The 19,637-nt window shown below is 43.1% G+C and overlaps 1 protein-coding gene across 3 annotated transcripts in view; it reads right to left on the bottom strand.

Moving 5' to 3' along the window:
- Positions 1-4,261: 4,261 nt before the first annotated feature.
- Lss (lanosterol synthase) overlaps positions 4,262-19,637 on the bottom strand; it is a 30,938-nt gene continuing 15,562 nt past the window's right edge. Inside the window, exons 17-23 of one of the 3 annotated variants that reach the window (XR_002213263.2) lie at positions 19,452-19,557; positions 8,830-8,895; positions 8,244-8,324; positions 7,417-7,587; positions 6,135-6,213; positions 5,361-5,548; positions 4,262-5,264 (exon numbers count right to left, since the gene is read on the bottom strand). Coding sequence is in view for 2 of the 3 variants with exons in the window: in XM_020178663.2 (XP_020034252.1) it covers positions 5,417-5,548; positions 6,135-6,213; positions 7,417-7,587; positions 8,244-8,324; positions 8,830-8,895; positions 19,452-19,557 (635 nt within the window). In the remaining variant the exon portion in view is untranslated. Of the gene's footprint in view, positions 5,549-6,134; positions 6,214-7,416; positions 7,588-8,243; positions 8,325-8,829; positions 8,896-19,451; positions 19,558-19,637 lie in introns of all 3 variants that reach the window. The other 2 variants (XM_020178663.2, XM_020178664.2) reach the window with 2 other exon arrangements.

Below are 19,637 nucleotides of genomic sequence, written 5' to 3'. Positions count from 1 at the left end.
CAGTCACCCCTCCAAGGACAAGTTGATCCAGCCAAGGCAGGAAAACACAAAGGAATGTGGAAGCAGCATTAATGGGTTTCTTTGACAGGGACACAGCAAGCAGGGCAAGTAGGAGCTATGGATCCAGAAAAGGGGACAGGTTTGATGGGCAGGCTAGTGCAGCATCTTGGGAAAGCAAGGTGTTCAAAGGATCCCTAGAGTAGTGCCCTTTTTATATCTGGTACAGTTGCTTCCTTTTTTAAACTTGATGAGACCAGAGGCTTGTTAATCTCGTTAATGCTTAAAAAAAAAAAAAGAATTAGGGCCTTGCACTTGCTTCACAACTTGAGCCACGCCCCCAGCCTTATTGTGAATCTTTTAAAGCACCAACTCTTGGTTTCACTGATTCCCTTTATGTTTGGTTTTTTATTGCATTTGACTTATTTTCTTCCTTGGCTTATTCCCTTCCTTCCATTTATTTGGGTTTTACACTTCCTAAGACGGAACTTAAATCATTTAAGCCTACCTTACTTATTCACCAAATGCTTTAACCATAACACACAAATTTTGATGTCACACTTTTGTTTTCATTCAGCTTAAAATATTCTCTAATTCCCTTGTGCCTCATCTTTCTCTTTAAAGCCCTTTTTAAACAGAGCAGCTTCAGGCTCACAGCAGAGTCGAAAGAACAATAAAGAGAGAATCTACTCACCCATGCTCCTCCCCACATGCTTCCCCCAATCGGAAGCCCCCACCAGGGAAATTAATGGAAGGAATGAACCAATCCGGGGTACAACATATGAATATATGGAAATGCCATAACAACCCCTCTGTATAACTATCATATATTAATAAAAACTTTAAAAAATAAAAGCCCCCTCCCCACAGTGGACCTGCGCTGACATGTCACTGACCCAGTGCAGTTTTTATGTGGGGAGCTGTGCATTCTGTGGGTATGAGCAGATATCCAGTGGCATGTGTCCACTACAGAATCACAGAGCACTTCCACTGCCCTAAGAATTCCTCTGTGCTCCGCCCACACATCCCTCACTTGACCCCAACCCCTGGCACCACTCATCTTTCTACCATCTCCAGTTTGCCTTGTCCAGAATGTCTTATAGTTGGAACCGTGCAGCATGCAGTCCCAACACACTTAAGGTTCCCTTGTCATCATGGCTTGACAGCTATTTCTGTTTAGCACTGAATAATATTCCATTGGAGGTACCAGTGTATCCATTCATCAACTGAAGGACATCTTGGTTGCTTCCAAGTTTGGGCCATTATGAATAAAGTTACCATCAACATCTATGTGCAGGTTTTTCTGTGAACAGTTTTCAGCTTCTTTTGAGTAAACACCAAGGAGTGTGACACCTGGATTGTATGGTTATAGTTTTTGACGAAGTGTCCTCCGAGTGGCTGCACCATTTTTCATCCCTGCCAGCAATGAGGCACACTCCTTGTCCTCAGGCAGCATTTGGTGTTGTCAGAGTTCTGGATTTGGCCATTCCAACAGGTGTATTAGGGATATCTCATTTTAAATGGCATTTCCCTGATGACATATATCACAGAGCTGCCTGTCTGTCATTTGTGCATCTTCTTTGATGAGGTCTGTGCTAAGGTCTTTGACCCATTTTTTAATCAGGTTGTTTTTTAAGTGTTGAATTTTAAGGGTTGTTTTGTTTTAGATAACAGTCCTTTATCAGATGTATCTTTTGGAAATATTTTCTCCCAGCTCATGGCTTATCTTCTCATTCTTTTGTCATTGTCTTTCATAAACAGAAATTTCCTTTTGTTTCTTTATTTTGGAGGTACTAGGGATTGAACTCAGGGCCTCCAAGCACTCTACTATTTGAGCATACTTTTTAAGCCTTATTTTTCAGATAGGGGCTCACATTTTTGCCTGGGGTGAGTCTTGGACCATGGTCCTCCTGCCTAGCTGGTAAACAGATGTGCTCCACCATGCCCTGGCTGGCCTCAAACCACAATCATCCCAATTTCTACCTCCCAAGTAGCTGGGACAACGATGTGTGCCTGTGCACAACAATGTGTGCCACCATGTCCAGCCCCTACTAAGGTAATTTTTGTTAAGGGTTTATGGTTGTGTTTAGATTTATCTTTTGCAGTTATTCCAGCACCAGACTGCCCTTTCTCCCTTGTGTTGCCTTTGCTCCTTCGTCAAAGATCAGTGAGTCCATCTATGTAGGTGTATTTCTGGGCTATTTGTCTGATTTATTTGTCTATTCTCTCACCAATACTGCACTGCTCTGATTACTGTAGCTTTGTAATAACTTTTATTTATTTGTTTATTTATTTATTTTGAGGTGGAATTTTACTGTGTAGACCAGGCTGGCCTCAATCTCACTATCCTCCTGACTCAGTCTCCTAAGTAGCTAGGATTACAAGCATGCGTCACCACTTCCAATTTGAACTTTCACTTTTAACCTCTTTATACTTAAAATTTCTTACAGACAACATATAAATGGTACTATTCCACGAAGTAAGACAAGGAGCCAGGGCTGCCTAAAATCATGCTGTCCTCCCTGAGTCTCAAGAGTGGACCTCAGACACCCTCTGGACATCACTGCCCCAAAGAATCCTGGAAATCACAGAAACTGATGGACAAACTCTTTCCACTAAACAGTTAATTTTAAAGTTATCCATGCCACTCCTGTCCTCCCGAGTGAGGAAAGAAGTCTCCAAGTCAGCACCAGAAACCACAAGAGAAAATGGCAGAACAGGCCAGGCACAGTGACTCATGCCAACAATCCCAGATTGGGAGGACTGCAGTTTGAAGCCAGCCAAGTTAAAAAAAAAAAAAATAGCAAGACCCCCATCTCGACCAATAAAGCTGGGCACGGGAGCACATATCTGTCATCCTAGCTATGCAGGAGGCATAAATAAGAGGATCATAGTTTAGATCAGTCCCTGAGCAAAAACGTTGAGACTCTATCTGAAAAATAACTAAAGCAAAAACAGCTGGGGGTATGACTTAACTAGTAGAACGCCTGTCTAGACAGCTTGAAGCCTTGAGGATTTTTTTTAATACCATAAAAAAAAAAAAAAAAGGCAGGCAGGAAGATTACTGTCATTGTGGAAACAAGGTCAAGCACTGCTGCCCAGTGTCCTGGTAAATTCACCCATCTCTCCAGAACTCTGTCCTTGGCCTTGGCCTTGGCTTACTGGCACCTTCGAGGGCTGCTTCTATGGGATGCTGCCTATCCCTGTAATGGCCTTGTGGAGAGGTGCTGTGAAGAAGAGCCAGGGGAAAATGAAGACCAATAACCCCCTTTCCTATAAGACCTCTCAGCGAGCTGTGCACCTCCTAAGCCACAGGGGTTCCTCTCCAGCTGCAGACTCAAGAGCCCCACACTGCACCTGCCACCAGTGCTTGGCAACAAGTTAACCAGAGGCCCACACAAATTCCACATGCTGACCCCCTGACCCACCACCTGAACTCCTGCTTGTATTTCCCCTGTCTCTATTTTATAACTGTAAACAAATTCAACCATAAATAATTGATATTGCAGGTGAAGAAATGAAAATAAACCCAGCTAATTACATTTGACCATATACTCATATTTGCTGAAAAATTAGAGAATGACAAAACAACAGCATACAGCACTAACTTGAAACAAAAATAAAGTCCAAAAAAGATTTAAGTCTACTTAGCAATAACAGGTGTTTCAGTGAGGAAAAAATATTTTCTTAGAGGTAAGTTTCCATTGAGGGGAGAGGGTCTGAAATTTACAAATCTAACATGGTTCCACAGAGATCTTCCACATGTTCAAAATCTGCTCCTCACAGTCTAAAATAAAAGAATTCAAAATCTTTAATAATTAGGACACAGCCCCTGGTTTTATTTTAATTAATTAATTAATTTAGTAGCACTGTGGTTTGAACTCAGGGCCTCATGCTTGCTAGGCAGGCACTCTACAATTTGAACCACTCCACCAACCCTTTTTTGTGTTGGGTATTTTTGAGATAGGGTCTCTCGAACTATTTGTCTGAGCTGGCCTCAAACCTTGATCCTCCTGATCTCATCCTCTCAAGCAGCCAGGATTACAGGTATGAGCTACCAGCGCCCAGCCACAGCCCATGGTTTTAGTCACTAAGGCAAGCACTCCCTACAGTGCCTGGAGATGTTCTCACTCCCTGCCTGAACTGAGGCCAGGATCCCCGCGCATTCCATGGGAAGTGAATCTCAGAAAGCCTGACATGACTTTCTGAGAGCATGACTGCTCCTCAAGACAATACAGAACAAGCATGACATGCTTTTGCCGAATGGGATCAAAAGTCTATTTATTAAGGCAGCTGGTCATACAAGTGACTTAGTAACATCTTCTTTAGTATAAAGTGAGGTTACATTTCCTTTGTGGAAAACTTGTATTTTGTACAGTGGTCCAGTCATGGATGGGAGTTCTGGGGACAGCAGCTGCTGCCAGGCCAGGCCTGGTAATTCACTGTCTGTCCTGATGTTGGCAGAAGGATGAGAGGTCAGCAAAGGGAACAGCATAGGCTATGGCATGAGGCAGGAGAGCCCCAGAGAGTGTCAGCACACAGAGGGCCAAGAGAGGCCCTGGACCCTGCACCACAGCAGGAAAGGCCTACAGGTCCTGGGCAGGGGAGGAGAGAATCAGAGGGACATTGGACACAGATCTCTGGTTATCTGAGGGAGGACTGTAGGCCAGGGAGAGACTGGGGTTGCCACCAATCCAGGGGGCAGCAGGGATAGAGAGGAGCAGAATATATACACACATAGACATATGTATATGTATACATATATATAACTTTTAGTAACATTTTCAGTATAAAATGGGTTTGCATTTCCTTTTTGGAAAACTTCTGTATTTTGTACAGTGATCTGGTCATGGTTGGAAGTTCCCAAAGACAGCAGCTGTTGCTAGGGGCACAGTTAACAAGGGCCACACTCTACACATGGGCCATTCCCCATACATGCCTACATCATGAGGTTAACATGACTCTCTGAGCCCAGTTAACAGAAGATGCAGGAGCAGCTAGCCTGCGGGAAGCCCAGTCCAGGGCCTGCTCCACAACAGTACCAGGCAGAAAGTTAAGTGGATCCAACAGCTCCCCTCCCAAGGATTTAGTTATTGGTCAAGAAAACCGTCCACCCTCACTCCCTTGTGGAGGCCTTGAGCCCAGGAACTGTGCAACACACTGTGCATATCCAGGTAACCACACTATTCTCAGCGCTAAACCTATGCTGACCATCTAGTATCTAAAGACCCTTGTTCCTGCCTCCAGGCTGCTCCCGAGAATCATACCTGCAAAAGTAGAGAAAAGTAGAGGGGCTGGAATCTGAGGCAGGGTTTACAGGGGGTCCCCACCATCCAACCAAGACACCTCAGTCTCTCCTGGACCTTGTGTGGCAAAGACATCTGCCAGCTGCCAGTCACCATTACAGGCAGGTATGTTTTCAAGGGTGGCCAGCAAGGCGTCTCTCAGGGTAAAGTTTGGAAAAGCGACCCAGGGTCCAGATGGGGAAGATGTTCCTGTAGCTTGTGTAACTGATGGCACAGGACTTGTTGAAGACCCCAGAGATGTTCTCCTGGAAGGACACAGAAATGAGCATAAAGGCCCCAGCAGGCAGCTGAAGGGCTTGACCCTGGACGATGGCCCTGGCTGTAGGGTTGCCTCCAGGGTGAGTATGCTTGGGGAGAGCTGATGAAGCAGAACAAGGGCAGTGTGGGCAGGCAGCCCTTCTGCTCAGTCTGTGTCTCAGCTCAGACTCTCATCTGCTGCAAACTTCCCGAGTCTCCAGCTCTCATAACCATGCCAGTTTTTGCCAGACTCCTCCAAGAAACCATAGCCATAGGGACAGGCGGAGACTGCTACCTTCACTTCCCATCAGTGAGGGACCTCTTGCAGCATCAAGCATGATGACAAAGCGTCTGTCTTACATGGGCTTCTCCTTTCCCCAGTCAGAAGTTCATGCACAACAGCAATGTACACTTAAGACTCTAGGACCTGGCAACCCATCCCAGACCTATCACCTGCACAAGCCCAATTGACAGAATGTACACATCCAGATCTCCAAAACACCCTAAGAGGAACACAGTCGGGGGGTGGGGGGAAGAACAATGAAAACCAGTATGCAACCCAGAGGTCAGCACTGAGCCTCCACCTTTACGCACCTGAGGCCAGTCGCCATTGGGGAGCTGCTTCTCAAGCAGACACCTGACTCCTCTCTCCTGAGCTGCAATGTCAGGATGCCTGGGGAAGAGGAGACAAGCTTGAACGTGCTTGACATGCTCATCGGTGTAAACATCTACTCTCACCTTCACACAGCTGAGTGCAAGGACAAGAACTGAATACTACGGTGACAATGGATGAACCTGAACAGCCAGAAAACTGCAGGCTCTTGCTCAACATTTTCTTCCCAGGAACCCTGAGAACTGGAACATGCAGAGCATGGAGGTGAGTGGGTGTGAGACGCACAACTCCTGCAGACTGGCCTGTTCCTAAAGATGTGGTTAACCACTGAGACCTGGCATAAGGTATTGATCAGTTGCCCAGGAGAGGAAGACTTGTGCCCACCTGGTCCACTGGGGACCTCAGAAGCCACATGTACTGACACACTTGCTGGCAAGGGTGAGAAACCAGAAGGACTGAGTGCTTGACATAGTCCGCTTTAGTTGTAGAGGGCTGGCCAGGCGCAGGTACCTGACTGTCCTCCCTTGGAGTCTCTCAGACTTGCTGCACCTGCTTACGTTGACTGGGGGACTTAATGGCCAGCACAGGCTGGGGTAGTACATATACCTTGGTATGTGTGCAGGTGCATGTGTGTGCATACACCTTTAAGTGTATATGCTTCTCTGTGTATGTGTATACAGCTGCCAGTATGCATATACTTATGTGTATATATACTTGGCAGTGCATATGCCTGGATGTGCATTTGTCTTTCATACATCTGGCAATGCATACACCTGGGGGTGCATGAACATGTGTGCATGTATCTCTGTGTGTGTGCACCAGTACACACATGTGGGTCAGCACCACCTATGAACACAAGAGGGTCAAGGACAGCTACAGGGCCCTGTGCTTTGACCACGGAGGCAGTGCCATCACTGCCACACTGGACAGCAGCCTCCCCACCACAGCCCCATCTCACTTGCTTCCCTCAGGCCCCTGCTTCTCTTACTCTGCTGACCAGTGCTGGCCGCCTACACTGGTGCTGGTGGGTGGTCCGCTTCTAAGAGGCAAACCTCTCTAGAGTCATGTACTCAGCTGGACGATTTGCCACCTAGCCTGGGAACAGGGCACATAGCTCCTGGAGCTGCCTCTATTCCCAGAGTGGCAGCTGAACAACAGCACAACACCTCTTCCTACTCTCGCACTCAGTCCAGACTACCTGCTAGCTATGAGTGTCCCTGGTCTACCCCACCCAAGGCACAGGATGGGTCCCATTGCTCCTACCTGACAGCCATCAGCCCCATCAGGGCCCAGCACGTGTTGTGGACCTGGGACTGGTCACTCTGCAAGTAATGTTGCTGCTTACAGGACTCAAAGTCCTCTCCCCAGCCTCCATCTGCCATCTGCCGGGACAGCAGGAAATTGCAGGCCCGGGACACCTCTGCACAGGCAACCCTGTAGAGATCAGGAGACTTAAGACACCATTCCAGGGAGAACATCCCACCCTGGCAGTGGGGAGGGGCTTGCAGATGTGAAGTGGGAACAGATACACATGCCATCCAGAGCTGCTGGGCATAGAAAGAAATCCTCTGCAGCTGTAGATAGCCTTGCTGTACAGCAGGCTAAGCATCTGGGGCGCCTGAAGGCAGACCCTCTTGTTAGCAAGTCAGAGACACCAGAAGGGCTGAGTCCTTGACAAAATCAACACTGGCTGTTGGGGGCTGTGCGGAGCAGGTCCCATCCCCACCCCCAACACCCAATGGAGCCAGAAGCACTGGGTGAGGCAGCTAGAGACTGGGCTTTGACCCAAGGCCTCTCTTCCCAGTGAGTGTCTTATACCCTAACCCTTTTCTACTCAGGATTGGGATAAGGCATGTGTGAGGAGGGTCTGGGGCCAGAGCTCTGGAGAACTGTGAGGCAACCTCTACCAAAGGCTCATGAGCCAGTGAAAGTCTGTTTTAACCTGAGACTCACATTTTCTGAGACACTGATCTTATTCCACTATTTAAAAATTTGTTTTAAAAACTCAAACATCAAAGGAAAAAAACACCATGACAGCACATCAAGGTGACAAACTCTCTCAACTGATAGCAGCCAGTAATTGTACTCACCCATCCCGGTAGGTGTGTCCCATGCAGGCAAAAGCTTCCAGACCAAACCAGGTGCCATAGCTGAAGCAAACTCCCCAGGAGCTAAAGGGAGACAGACAAGAGCCTCAGCTTTGGTCCTCACTTCCAGCTTGAGCACAGTCACTCTGCCCAGGTGCTGGGACACCCTTGAGCAAAGAGGGCAAGAGCTGTGGCTTTGTAAAAAGAGGCATTCACATAGCCTTCAACCAGCTGCCACCTGCAGTGTGGCACTGTCCACCTGGCATGGCTGCTGCTCCCACTAGCCAGACACAGAGAAATCAACACACATGGCAAGGAGGAGCACAATCATACTGAGGCCACTGGATACTTCCCACCTGCAGCTCAACTAATCCTCATAACACAAACACTGAGCATAAGGAAAACCCAGGCATTGGCTAAAGAACAAGGTCTATCAAGAAGTCCTAGCAAGTGCTGGTGCAGCAAATATAGAGCATCCCTAGAAAGTTGCACGAAGGGTAGAGCCCAGACCCCGTCCCCATGTCCTAACCCCCTCCCCAATTCCTCCCCACTTCCCCGGACAGATGGGTATGGATGCTCACTCACTCACCCCTCCCAGGAGCCATCAGCCCTCTGCTTCTGCCGACAGAACTTCAGCCCCTGCTTAAGGGTCTCTCTGCAACACAGGTGTGGTTGGCCCAATGAATATGCCAACAAGACTGCAATCCCTACCCCAATCCCACCCTTAGTATGGTCCCCCTTAGAAAACAGGTCAAAATAAATATTTAAACAGGAGAAGAAAAGAAGCTGCTATAGGACATGGAAAGAGGAAGCAGATTGTCAAAGTTCTAGAAAGAAACACAAGCAGAAAACAGACACTGGAGTAAGATGTAGCTCCAAACAGGATCAGCGCCACTGACGACAATGTCAGTAACACAGATCTGAGCAAATAAAATAAACTACATTAAAAAAAAATCAGTAACAAAATGATTAATTTGGGAGAATAAGACCCACCCTAAACCTGGCTTGCACTTCTGAAGAGCAACTGATTTTAAACAAGGCTGACCCTGCCTCTAGTACCCATGCTTGAGCTATCCTGTCAGTCCTGTGACTTGTTTCTATATGACGGGTTATAGCAGAGCCTGTGGAATGTCACTGTGACCTGTCTTGTAAACTTGACAGATGCCTCCCTCTCTGCAGACTCTCTGTTGCTTGCTTTTACAAAGCCACCAGATAGAAAGGTCCAGTCCTGAGTGGCCACTTGATTGAAGGAAAGGACCCTGCTCAGCTGTGCTTGGCCTGATCTAGGAAACTGTAAATAATGCTTGCTGTGCTCCACTACAGCAAAGTGTATAGTAAAACTGTTAGTGACAGGTAACTCAAAGAGTGAAAGTTCAAATATTAGCAACAAAGTAATGTGACTCACGTAGTGGAAAATAAAAATAAGAAAACGTTATGCAAAACATTCAAAAACTTAAAGACAGAATGAACAAGTTAGCAGGAATTTTAATCAAAACTGCCTCAAAATAGTGCCAAAATAGTCCTAAAAGTGCTAAAAATATGAGTCAAAAAATGTAAACTTTTTCCAGAAAGAAAACTTCTAGGCCTATGAATTTTACAATAAAATTCTACTCAATTATCAAGAGCATTCATTAACAATTCCTAGAATGGAAAGAGCAGAGAATAGTCCTAGCTCATTTCAAGAAACAGAAGATGTGATGGGGGAAGTAGGAAGTCAGGCTGTCTCATCAGTGAACAAGATGTAAGACTATAAATTTTAACACTAGGAGATTGAATACAGCAGAAACGGTCCAATCCTAAGGTCTGTCTCAGAAACATAAAGGTGTCTGAATATTAGAAAATCAATCTTCTACATTACAAACAAATAAAGAAGACAGATAACGACTAGAAGAAGAAAATTATCTGCTAAAATTGAATACCATTTACCACCAAGGGAAGAAAAACATTAGCAGATTAGGAAACAAGTTCATCAAACTGTAAGGAAGCCACAATGAACCTCACCAAGTAGCATCCACAGTGAAAAGATCAGGAAATGACAACAACGCTACCACGACCACTTCTAAGCAGAGTGCTGGAGGGCTCAGCCAAGGCAGTAAGACAAGAAAGACAAAATACATACCCAAGGACAGAAAATAAGAAAATGTCACATGACTGCCTATAAAGAAAACTCAAAAAATTCACAAAATGTTAGAATAAGGAGTTGCCCAGATGGGTTCACAGGTGAATTCCCCCAAATATTTAAAGAAGAACTCATACCTCGTTTCTATAATCTCTTCCAGAGAACAGAAGCAGAAAACACTTCCTGTCTCATTCTGTGAGGCCAGCATTACTGCCTATCAAAACCAGATAGAGACAGTATAAGAACGAAAAACTAAAGACCAGTATCTCTCAGGAGTGTACATACAAAAATCCTCAACAAGATACTATCAAATCAAACACAGTAACATATAGAAAGAATTATATACCACAACCAAGTGGGTTTATCTCAGGTGTGGCAAGGCTAGTTCATCTGAAAATCAATTCATGCAATCCATTGTATCAAAAGCCTAAAAAAGGAAAATCTTATGATGAGGTGGGAATGTAGCCAGTGGTAGAGCACATGCAGGAAAAAAAAAAAAAAAAAGAAGAAGATGCAGACCAATAGATGCAGAAAGAACATTTGACAAAATCCAACACTCATTCATGATGAAAACTCTCAGCCAGTTAGGAAGAGAGGAATTTCCTCTGCTAAAACTACAGCTAACATTGTAATAGTAAGGAACTTTTCTGCTAAGATCAGGAATAGGTAAGGACACCCCCTCTCTCACCACTCCTATTCAACACTGCACTGGAAGTCTTACCCAAGGAAATAGACAGAAAAAAGAAGAAAAAAAAAAGATATATAGATAGGGAAGGAAGAAGTAAAATCTATATTTGTTCACACATGATATAAAATCCCAAAATCCCAAAGAAGGAGAACGATGAAGGGGTGAATTCAATTATGATATATTGTAAGAACATGTGTAAATGTCAAAGTACTCCCAGTACAATATCATAATTTTTAAAATGCAAAAAAAAAAGAAAATCCCAGAGAATCAATAGCAATAAACAACCTTGAAACTAGTAAGTGATTATAGGCTGCAGGATACAAGGTTAATGTATAAGAGTAGCTTGGTTTCTGGCCAGCAATGAACATTAAAAACACAATGGTATTTACATAGCAACTAAAAAATTAAATACATTTTCAACTAACAAAATATATGCAAATCCACATGACACAAACTATAAAATTCTAATGAAAGAAATCAAAGATATTCCCTGAGCTACAGAATTCCAGCAAGTTCCTTTGTGGGTATTAATACTGATTGCAAAATTTATGTGGAGAGGCAAAAACCCAGAATAGCCAACACACTATTAGTCTATTGAAAGGGAATAAAGTAAAAGTACTGAATCTCACTTCAAGGCTTACCATAATACAGTAATCAAGATAGTGTGGTATTGGAAAGAGAATAAACAAATCGATCAACAAACAGAACAGAATCCAAAAGTACACTCAAATAAATACAGTCAACTGATCTTTGACAAAGAAGCAAAGGCAGTTCAATAGAGAGAGGAGGGTCTTTTCAACACCGCAGGACAACTGGACATCCTCATGCATAACCATGTATCTACACACAGACTTTACACCCTTCACAAGAATTAAGCCAAAATGAATCATAGGCCTAAATATAAAATGTAAAACTTTAAAGCTCCTAAAACATAACATGGGGCAACTCTAGGTACCTAGGGTTTGGCAACAACATTTTTTTTTTTTGGGTGGGAGTAGTACTGGGATTTGAACTCAGGGCCTGGTGCTTGCTAGGCAGGCACTCTACCTCTTTTTGCTTTAGTTATTTTCAGAGAGGTCTTATGTTTTTACTAAGGACAGCTGCAGACCTGATTCTCCTACCCAAGGCTTCCCTTATAGCTGGGATCACAGCTGTCTGACTGCCACCACACCTAGTTTATTGATTCACATAAGGCTGTTGCTGTTTGCCCAACATGGCCTTGACACATGATCTTCCTGGTCTCCCCAGTAGCTTGGATAAAAGGTGCAAGCCACTGCACCCGGGCGTAACTTTTTAAATACAACACCAAAAACATGATCAATGAGGGAAAACATTGACAAACTGGACATTATTAAAATGAAAAACTTTGGCTCTACAAGACATTGTAACATGACTCTGAAATAATAAGACAAGCTACACAGTGGGGAGAAAACATTTGCAAAAGACACATCTGATAAAGGGCTAGTATCCAAAATATACAAAAAAAGTTCTAAAACTCAAGCATCAGGAAAAAAAAATCCAATTAAAAACAGGCCAATTCCAAACAGGTCACTGGTTGGTTACGCCTATAATTCCAACTCCTTGGGAGGCTGAGATGAGGAGGATTACAGTTCAAGGCCAGTTGGGCAAACCATTTGTGAGACCCCATCTCCAAAATAACAACATCAAAATGTACTGAAGGTATGGCTCAAACAGTAGAGCTCCTGCTTTGCAAGTGGGAAGCCCTGATCAAACCCCAGTCTCACCAAAGAATAATAATAATAGTAATAATAGTAATAATAATAATAGTAATAATGAATACACCAATTCATCAGAATGGATGTACAGCTTTTCCCTTTTGTGCCTAGCGCTGAAGCAGCAACAGTGGAGACAGAGCTCAATTCCTTTTTGAGTTCAGCATTTCAAGGCCCCATCCCACGTTCACAGGAAGATTTCCCCCTTCTAAAGAGCTCAGGCAGAAGCACAATATTCAGTCTTCACCTATTTAAAAGGATGACAAAGGTCAGGTTATGTGAGGTCACTGTAATGCTTAGCAAGTTGTAAAGCAGTCTGGGTTCACAGGAAAAAATATGTCATCTATGCTGAATGAGTATACCAAGAAAAGGCTAATGGCACAAGTGACCACCCCAGCAAGGTGGTCACTAGGTATGTAGCTCAGTAGTACAGCTCATGCTTAGCATACTTGAGACCCTGGGTTCAATCCCCAGCACCATAAAAAATATGAGAAAAAAAAAAAAAAAAAGAAATGAATCATCAAATCAAGAAAACATGTAAGAAGTACAAGAAGCCAGTCTGAAAAAGACTATAAAGATCAGGGTTTGTCAGAAGTTTGGGAAGTGAAGATAGGGAATGAACAGAAAAAGCACAGAGGATTTTTAGGACAGTAAAACTACCCTGTATGATACCATAATGGAGGCTACACCATTGCACATTTGTCAAAACTCACAGCGTGTACAACATAAGAAGTGAACCTGAATGTAACTATGGACTGTGGATGACAACAATTAACTACTACTGGTTCATCAATGTGCATATGTGAGGGCTGGTGAAATGGCTCAAGTGGTAGAGCCACCTAGCAGGTGCAAGGCCCTGAGTTCGAACCCCAGTATAACAAAGTGCAATTTTAATCAAAGATATCAATATTAGGGGAACAGGGGTGGAAAGGGGATTTTCTAACTTCTCAATTTTTCTGCAAATCAAAAGATGCTCTGGGCAATTTTTAAATGTTGCAGGTACAGGTGCCAGGTAAGATGGCAAATTAGAAGTATCTACCATTTTGACTCTGGGAATAAGAAGAATCAGGTAACAAGCAGACTGTTCTGAAGACAGAAATAAAGGAAGAGCATCGGGAATCATGAAAGGCAGCAGAATGCAGAAGGGCATAGAGACACCAAGTCACAAAAGAAAATCAGCAAATAGTTCCAAGTCCATCCCCAGCTTCCTGGGAGGGGTAGGGGAAACTGAAGAGGACATCGCAAAGTAAGACAGACGGCCCTGGAGACAAACTGGCAATTCTAGCTGCAAGATAAACCCATACCTCCTGCAAGCTTTAAACTCAGTGCTGAGACTTATAAGATAGTGACTGCTCCAGTATGAAGGCCAGCCTCAGGAAAGAATGACATTCTGTTGTTCCACTTAACTTGGAGGGTGACAGCAAGGTGCCATATTGAGAGTGGGTCTATTGTTTGAGACTGAAATTCTCTGGGGGTCTGAAAACAAAGAACACTCATGGCTCAGGGGTTCTTGGGACTCCCTGCTACAGAATCTGGGTGGGAGACAGCCACAAAAGGTGGTGGAGGAGAAGGAGAGGCTCTGAAGTGGTCCTGTAGAGAAGTTCAAGCCACAGGGAACTCAGCAGCAGGGCACCAAGGTGATTGGAGGCCCCATTTTCCAGACCTGGAATGAGCATATGGCTAGTTTGAATTCAGCCTCCAAGGCTTGCCTCCTGGCTCTGTGTGTTGACTGCTAGGTGAGTCAGAGCCCTGTGCCCAGACCCTCTGAATCGTATGATCTCCACAGCCTCCTCCCCTCAACAGGGAGATGAACTGTCAGACAGGGCCTGGAAGCACCGAGACCCATCCCTGGGAGCTGCATCCTGGCAAGTGTTTGTTTTCAGTCAGTACTGAGGGCCTAGAGGTGAGACCTTCTGAATCATGAAACTTTCACAGCTTCCTCCTCTCCATAGGGAGGTGAACTGCTGGATGGGGTCTGTAAACACTGAGTCCAGGAGGAGAGTGGCAAAGTGCCTTCCCCAGACAGTGCAAAAGTCAGTGCTCTTTTTGCTCCCCTGACTTCCCGATACATTTAGGAGTTGCCCCAAGGACAGAAATTAACGAAACAGAGACTTAAAGTTACAAAGAATTGCTGCAACAAAAAGTTGGCTCTTTGAAAAGATAAATAAGATTGATAAACCCTTAGCCAAAGTGACCAAAAGGAGGAGAGAAAAAGACTCAAATAAATAAAATCAAGAGATGAAAAGGGGGATATAACAAATACCAATGAAACCCATAGAATCATTAGGGAATACTTCAAAAACTTATATTCCAAAAAACTGAAATGTCTAAAAGAAATGGACAAATTTCTAGATCCACTTGACCTACCAAAATTGAAAGAAGAGGATATAAACCACTGATACAGATCTATAACAAGAAATGATTGAGGCAGTAATCATCTCCCAACAAAGAAGAGCCCAGGACCATGTGGATTCATTGCTGAGTCTTACAGACCTCTAAAGAACACCAGTCCTCCTCAAACTATTCCATAAAATAGAAAGAGAAGGAACACTGCCAACTTATTCTGTGAAGCCAGTATTATCCTCATTACCCAGTAAACCCAATAAGGACACAACAAAAAAAAAAAAAAGAAGAAAGATCATACATGATGATCAAGCTGGTTTTAGTCCAGAGATGCAAGGACAGTTTAACACATGCAAATCAATAAATATAATAAAGCACAGAAACAAAATCAAGGACAAAAAATCATATTATCTCATTAGATATAGAAAAAGCATCTGAACAAATTTAACATTCTTTCATGATAAAATCTCTGAATAAATTTGGAATAACAGAAACACATCTCAACATAATGAAGCATGTCTATGACAAACCTATAGCCAACATCGTACTGATCAAGACACACTGAAATCATTTCCTCTAAAATCAGAAAGAAGAGAAGGGTGTCCATGTCCCCCATTCTTACCCAACATGGTATCAGAATTCCTAGCCAAAGCAATAAGGCAGAGAAAGACATAAAAAGGATTCAAATTGAGAAAGAAGAAGTTGAATTATCTTTATTTGCAGATGGTATGATTCTATATTTAAGAGACCCTGAGCCAGGCATGGTAGCTCACACCTGTAATCCTACCTACTCAGGAGGTAGAGATCAGGAAGATTTCAGTTCATTGCCAGTCCAGCAAAAAGTTCACAAGACCCCAGCTCAATCAATAAAAAACTGGGTGTGGTGGGGAGCACATGTCATCCAAGCTACACAGGAAGCACAAGTAGGAGAATCAAGGTCCGCTCCAGTCTGGGTACAAGCACAAGATCCTATCTCAAAAGTAAACAAAGCATAAAGGGCTGGAGGTGTGGCTCATGTTGTACAGCACCTGCCTAACAAGTACAAAGCTCTGAGTTCAAACCTCAGTACCACCAAAACCAAACAAAAGATCCTAAAACTCCTGGATCTGATAAATACTTTTGGCCATGTAGCAGGATATAAAATTAACAAACAAAAATCAGTAGCTTTTCTATATGCCAACAGGCTGCAAAAGAAATCAGGAAACCTATTTCATTCACAATAGCCTCAAAACAAAAACAAAATAAAAAACTAGAAATCAAATTAACTAAGGAGGTAAAAGAACCCTATAATGAAAGATAACAAAACCTTGAAGAAAGAAAGTGAAAAAGATACCAGAAGATGGAAAGGCCTCCCACATTCATGGATCAGAATTAATATTATGAAAATGTCTATACTTCCAAAATCTATAGATTCAATGAAATTCCCATCAAAATCCCATGTCATTCTTCACAGAAATAGAAAAATCAATCTTAAATTCATATGGAAACATAAAAGACCCCAACTAGCAAAAGTGATTCTGAGTAAAAAGAGCAACACTAGAGGTTTCACAAAATACTGGACTTTAAATTATACTATAGAGCCACAGTAACAAAAACAGCATTGTACTGGCAAAAAACAGACTCAACGAATAGAACAGAAGACCCAGAAATAAATCCACAGAGCTACAGCCATTTGATCTTTGACAAATAATATTTTAAATAATATTTTACCAAGATTTGGATTTTTATCTACATAAAAGAGTATCCCTGCTAGGAAATGCTAAATGTATTTAAGGGTAAAAATATATCATACCTGCAACTTACTCTCAAATCTTTCAAGAAAAAATATATGTGAAAGGAAACAGGATGAGCAAATACATTAAAATGGCACAACTGAGGAATAAGTAAGAGATAAATGGGGGTGCTTTCTACTATATTTGTACTTTCCTGTAGGTTTGAAATTAAAAAAGGATTATTAGTGTCATAAAAATGAAATATTCTACAGATAGTGTTAGAATAACTGGCAACCCCAAACTGTATCTCAGAAACTTAAGTAAATTAAAATTTTTAATACATTAAATTAATATGTTTGATACTTTAAAAATTAAAGTTCAGACGGGCACTAGTGGCTCACACCTGTAATCCTAGCTACTCAGGAGGCAGAGTTCAGGAGGATCAAGGTTCAAAGCCAGCCTGGGCAAAACAGTTCTCAAGACCCTATCTCAAAAAACACCCATCACAAAAAAAGGTCTGTTGGAGTGGCTCAACGTGAAGGCCCTGAGTTCAAACCTCAATACAGAAAAAAAAAAAAAATTAAAGTTCAAACTCCCTTTAATTTGCAAAATTAAAAGAAAAACAAAACAGCAAAAAAATTGGGGGGAAAATATCTGTGACATAAAATACAAAAAATACTACACTTAAACATGTAGATCAAGAAGAAAAATCATCCTAGTAAAAGTATTAGCCAGGACATGAACCAACATGTCACAAAAGCATGGTGGTGCATACCTGTAATCATAGCACTTGGGAGGCAGAGCCAGAAGCATCATGAGTTCCAAGCCAGCCTGGGCTACATAGTGAAACCATGTCTCAAACAACAAAGAAAAAGAAGGAGAAGAAGGCAAAGGAGAAAAGAAGAGAAGGAGCAGGGAGAGGGGAAGAGGAAGACGAGTAGAAAAGGAAGGAAGGAGAAGGGGAAGAAAAGAAAGGGGGGGGAAGAGGAGGAGGAAGGGAAGGGAAGAAGGGAAGGAAGAGAAATAATTACCTGTAAATATCAAAAAGGATATTCTAGCTTACTAGTCACCAAAGAAATGCCAATGAAGCCCACAACTGCTCACTATGGTCCTGCATAGTTCATCAGCTGGGATACGCTTTCCTAGGCATCTGTCTCACTCCTCCTTCCAGCTCAGTGAGGCTGCACTCTGTCCCATGGGCAAGGAGAGGAAGCAGGGTGAAATGACTATCCAGGATCACACAGGCAGAAAGCAAGAGTGAGAGGCCCATTTAGTAGGTGTGTCTGAGGACTACTGGAGCTCTGGGTAGCACATGATCAAGGGCCACTCCAGGCTGGGTGATAAGACCAGGCACAGTGTCCTGCATGGCTGCATCTGTAGCTGTCTGTCCAGGGCCTACAGCATAAACAACTAGAAAAATCTTCAGATTTTTTTGGAAATGAAGTGCCATAATCCTAAATAACTCATCACCAGAGAAAAACACACAAGAAAAATAGAAAATATTTTAAGCAAGTAATATCTCAAAACTTACAGTCTTGAGGGTGAGAAGAAACCTGAAAAATCGTAAACTAGAAAAGCAACAGTAAAGAGAAGAAACGGATGAAGCCAAAAACAACTGAATTTTAAGACATAAGCAAATGTATTCTAGGCAGGACTGAAGACAAAGATGATTTCTTTCAAACAATCAGTATGATAAGAAGGAAAATGAGCAGTTTGAGATGACAGTGTAACAACTGTGGACTAATCTGAGTTGTTGAAATGCAAAAACTTCCCAAAATTGATACAAAATCTATACAGTCCTATATTTATAAAGAAATTGAGCTAATAATTTAAGATCTTTCCTCTAAGAAAACTCTGGGTCCAAATAAACCCAGTGAATTTTTTTAAACATTTAAGGGAAAATAGCACAAACATTGTATGTCCTTCCAAAGACTATATAAAATATTCTCACTGGTGTTATGAGTCCAGCATTTATTTAACAGAAGAACCTGACAAGGACACTGAAAGAAAGGAAAACTCCAAACCAGTTTCTCTCATAACCACAGCTATAAAAATCCTAATCTGCCTTTAACTAATAGCCTGAGAGCAAAGACAGGGTCACTGTTGCTACCTGGCTCTAACTCACAAACACAAAACTGAATGAGGGGCAATGTGTGTCCGCTCTGGGGGATTCCACCCAGGTACAGCTTCAAGCAAGCAACAGTAACCTGCTACTGAGTAGACAGAAAGTAGCGTCTCTTCCTGGGGCTCAGGAAGAGCTGGGGCTTAACTGATGCTGCCATTCCCTCATGAAGACCCTAAGTGTTTCTTTGAGCATTCATTGCCTCTCAATGTAAAGAATATTCAGCTGCTATTTACTTGGACACCAATGGTGGAGCTTAGTATGTATGCCCATTTTTTAACACTATTAAGAAGATGTAGAAAATAACCCATTTTTGTGTCACAACTATACTGTCTTCACCCCACATGTACGCTTCCAAATCTGGGGACAGCTGAAACCACTCCAGTGTTTACTCAAGTCATTCTCTGCAGTTGCCCTGCTGAAGTTGCCAGGGCCTTGTGTTAGAAAATGAGGTGCCCACACAGCAGGGTGTCCTGGGCCTTAGCCTTCCTTACCTGATCTCTCCTGCCCTGTGTTCTGGGTAGTACTCATGAAAAAGCTTCAGTGCCTGCATCACTGCCGAAGTACACTCCACATATGAATAGTCGATCATGATGTCCCCTGCAAAGGGAAGGAAGGACTACAGTCCAGGGCCTGCATCAGGCCCGATGGGCCAGCAAGAGCCCCATAGTACGGACAGG

The sequence above is a fragment of the Castor canadensis genome, chromosome 5, assembly GCF_047511655.1.
Source record: "Castor canadensis chromosome 5, mCasCan1.hap1v2, whole genome shotgun sequence".
Taxonomy (NCBI): domain Eukaryota; kingdom Metazoa; phylum Chordata; class Mammalia; order Rodentia; family Castoridae; genus Castor; species Castor canadensis.
The sequence above is the reverse complement of the archived record's forward strand: the minus strand, read 5'-3'. Positions and strand labels throughout refer to the sequence as shown.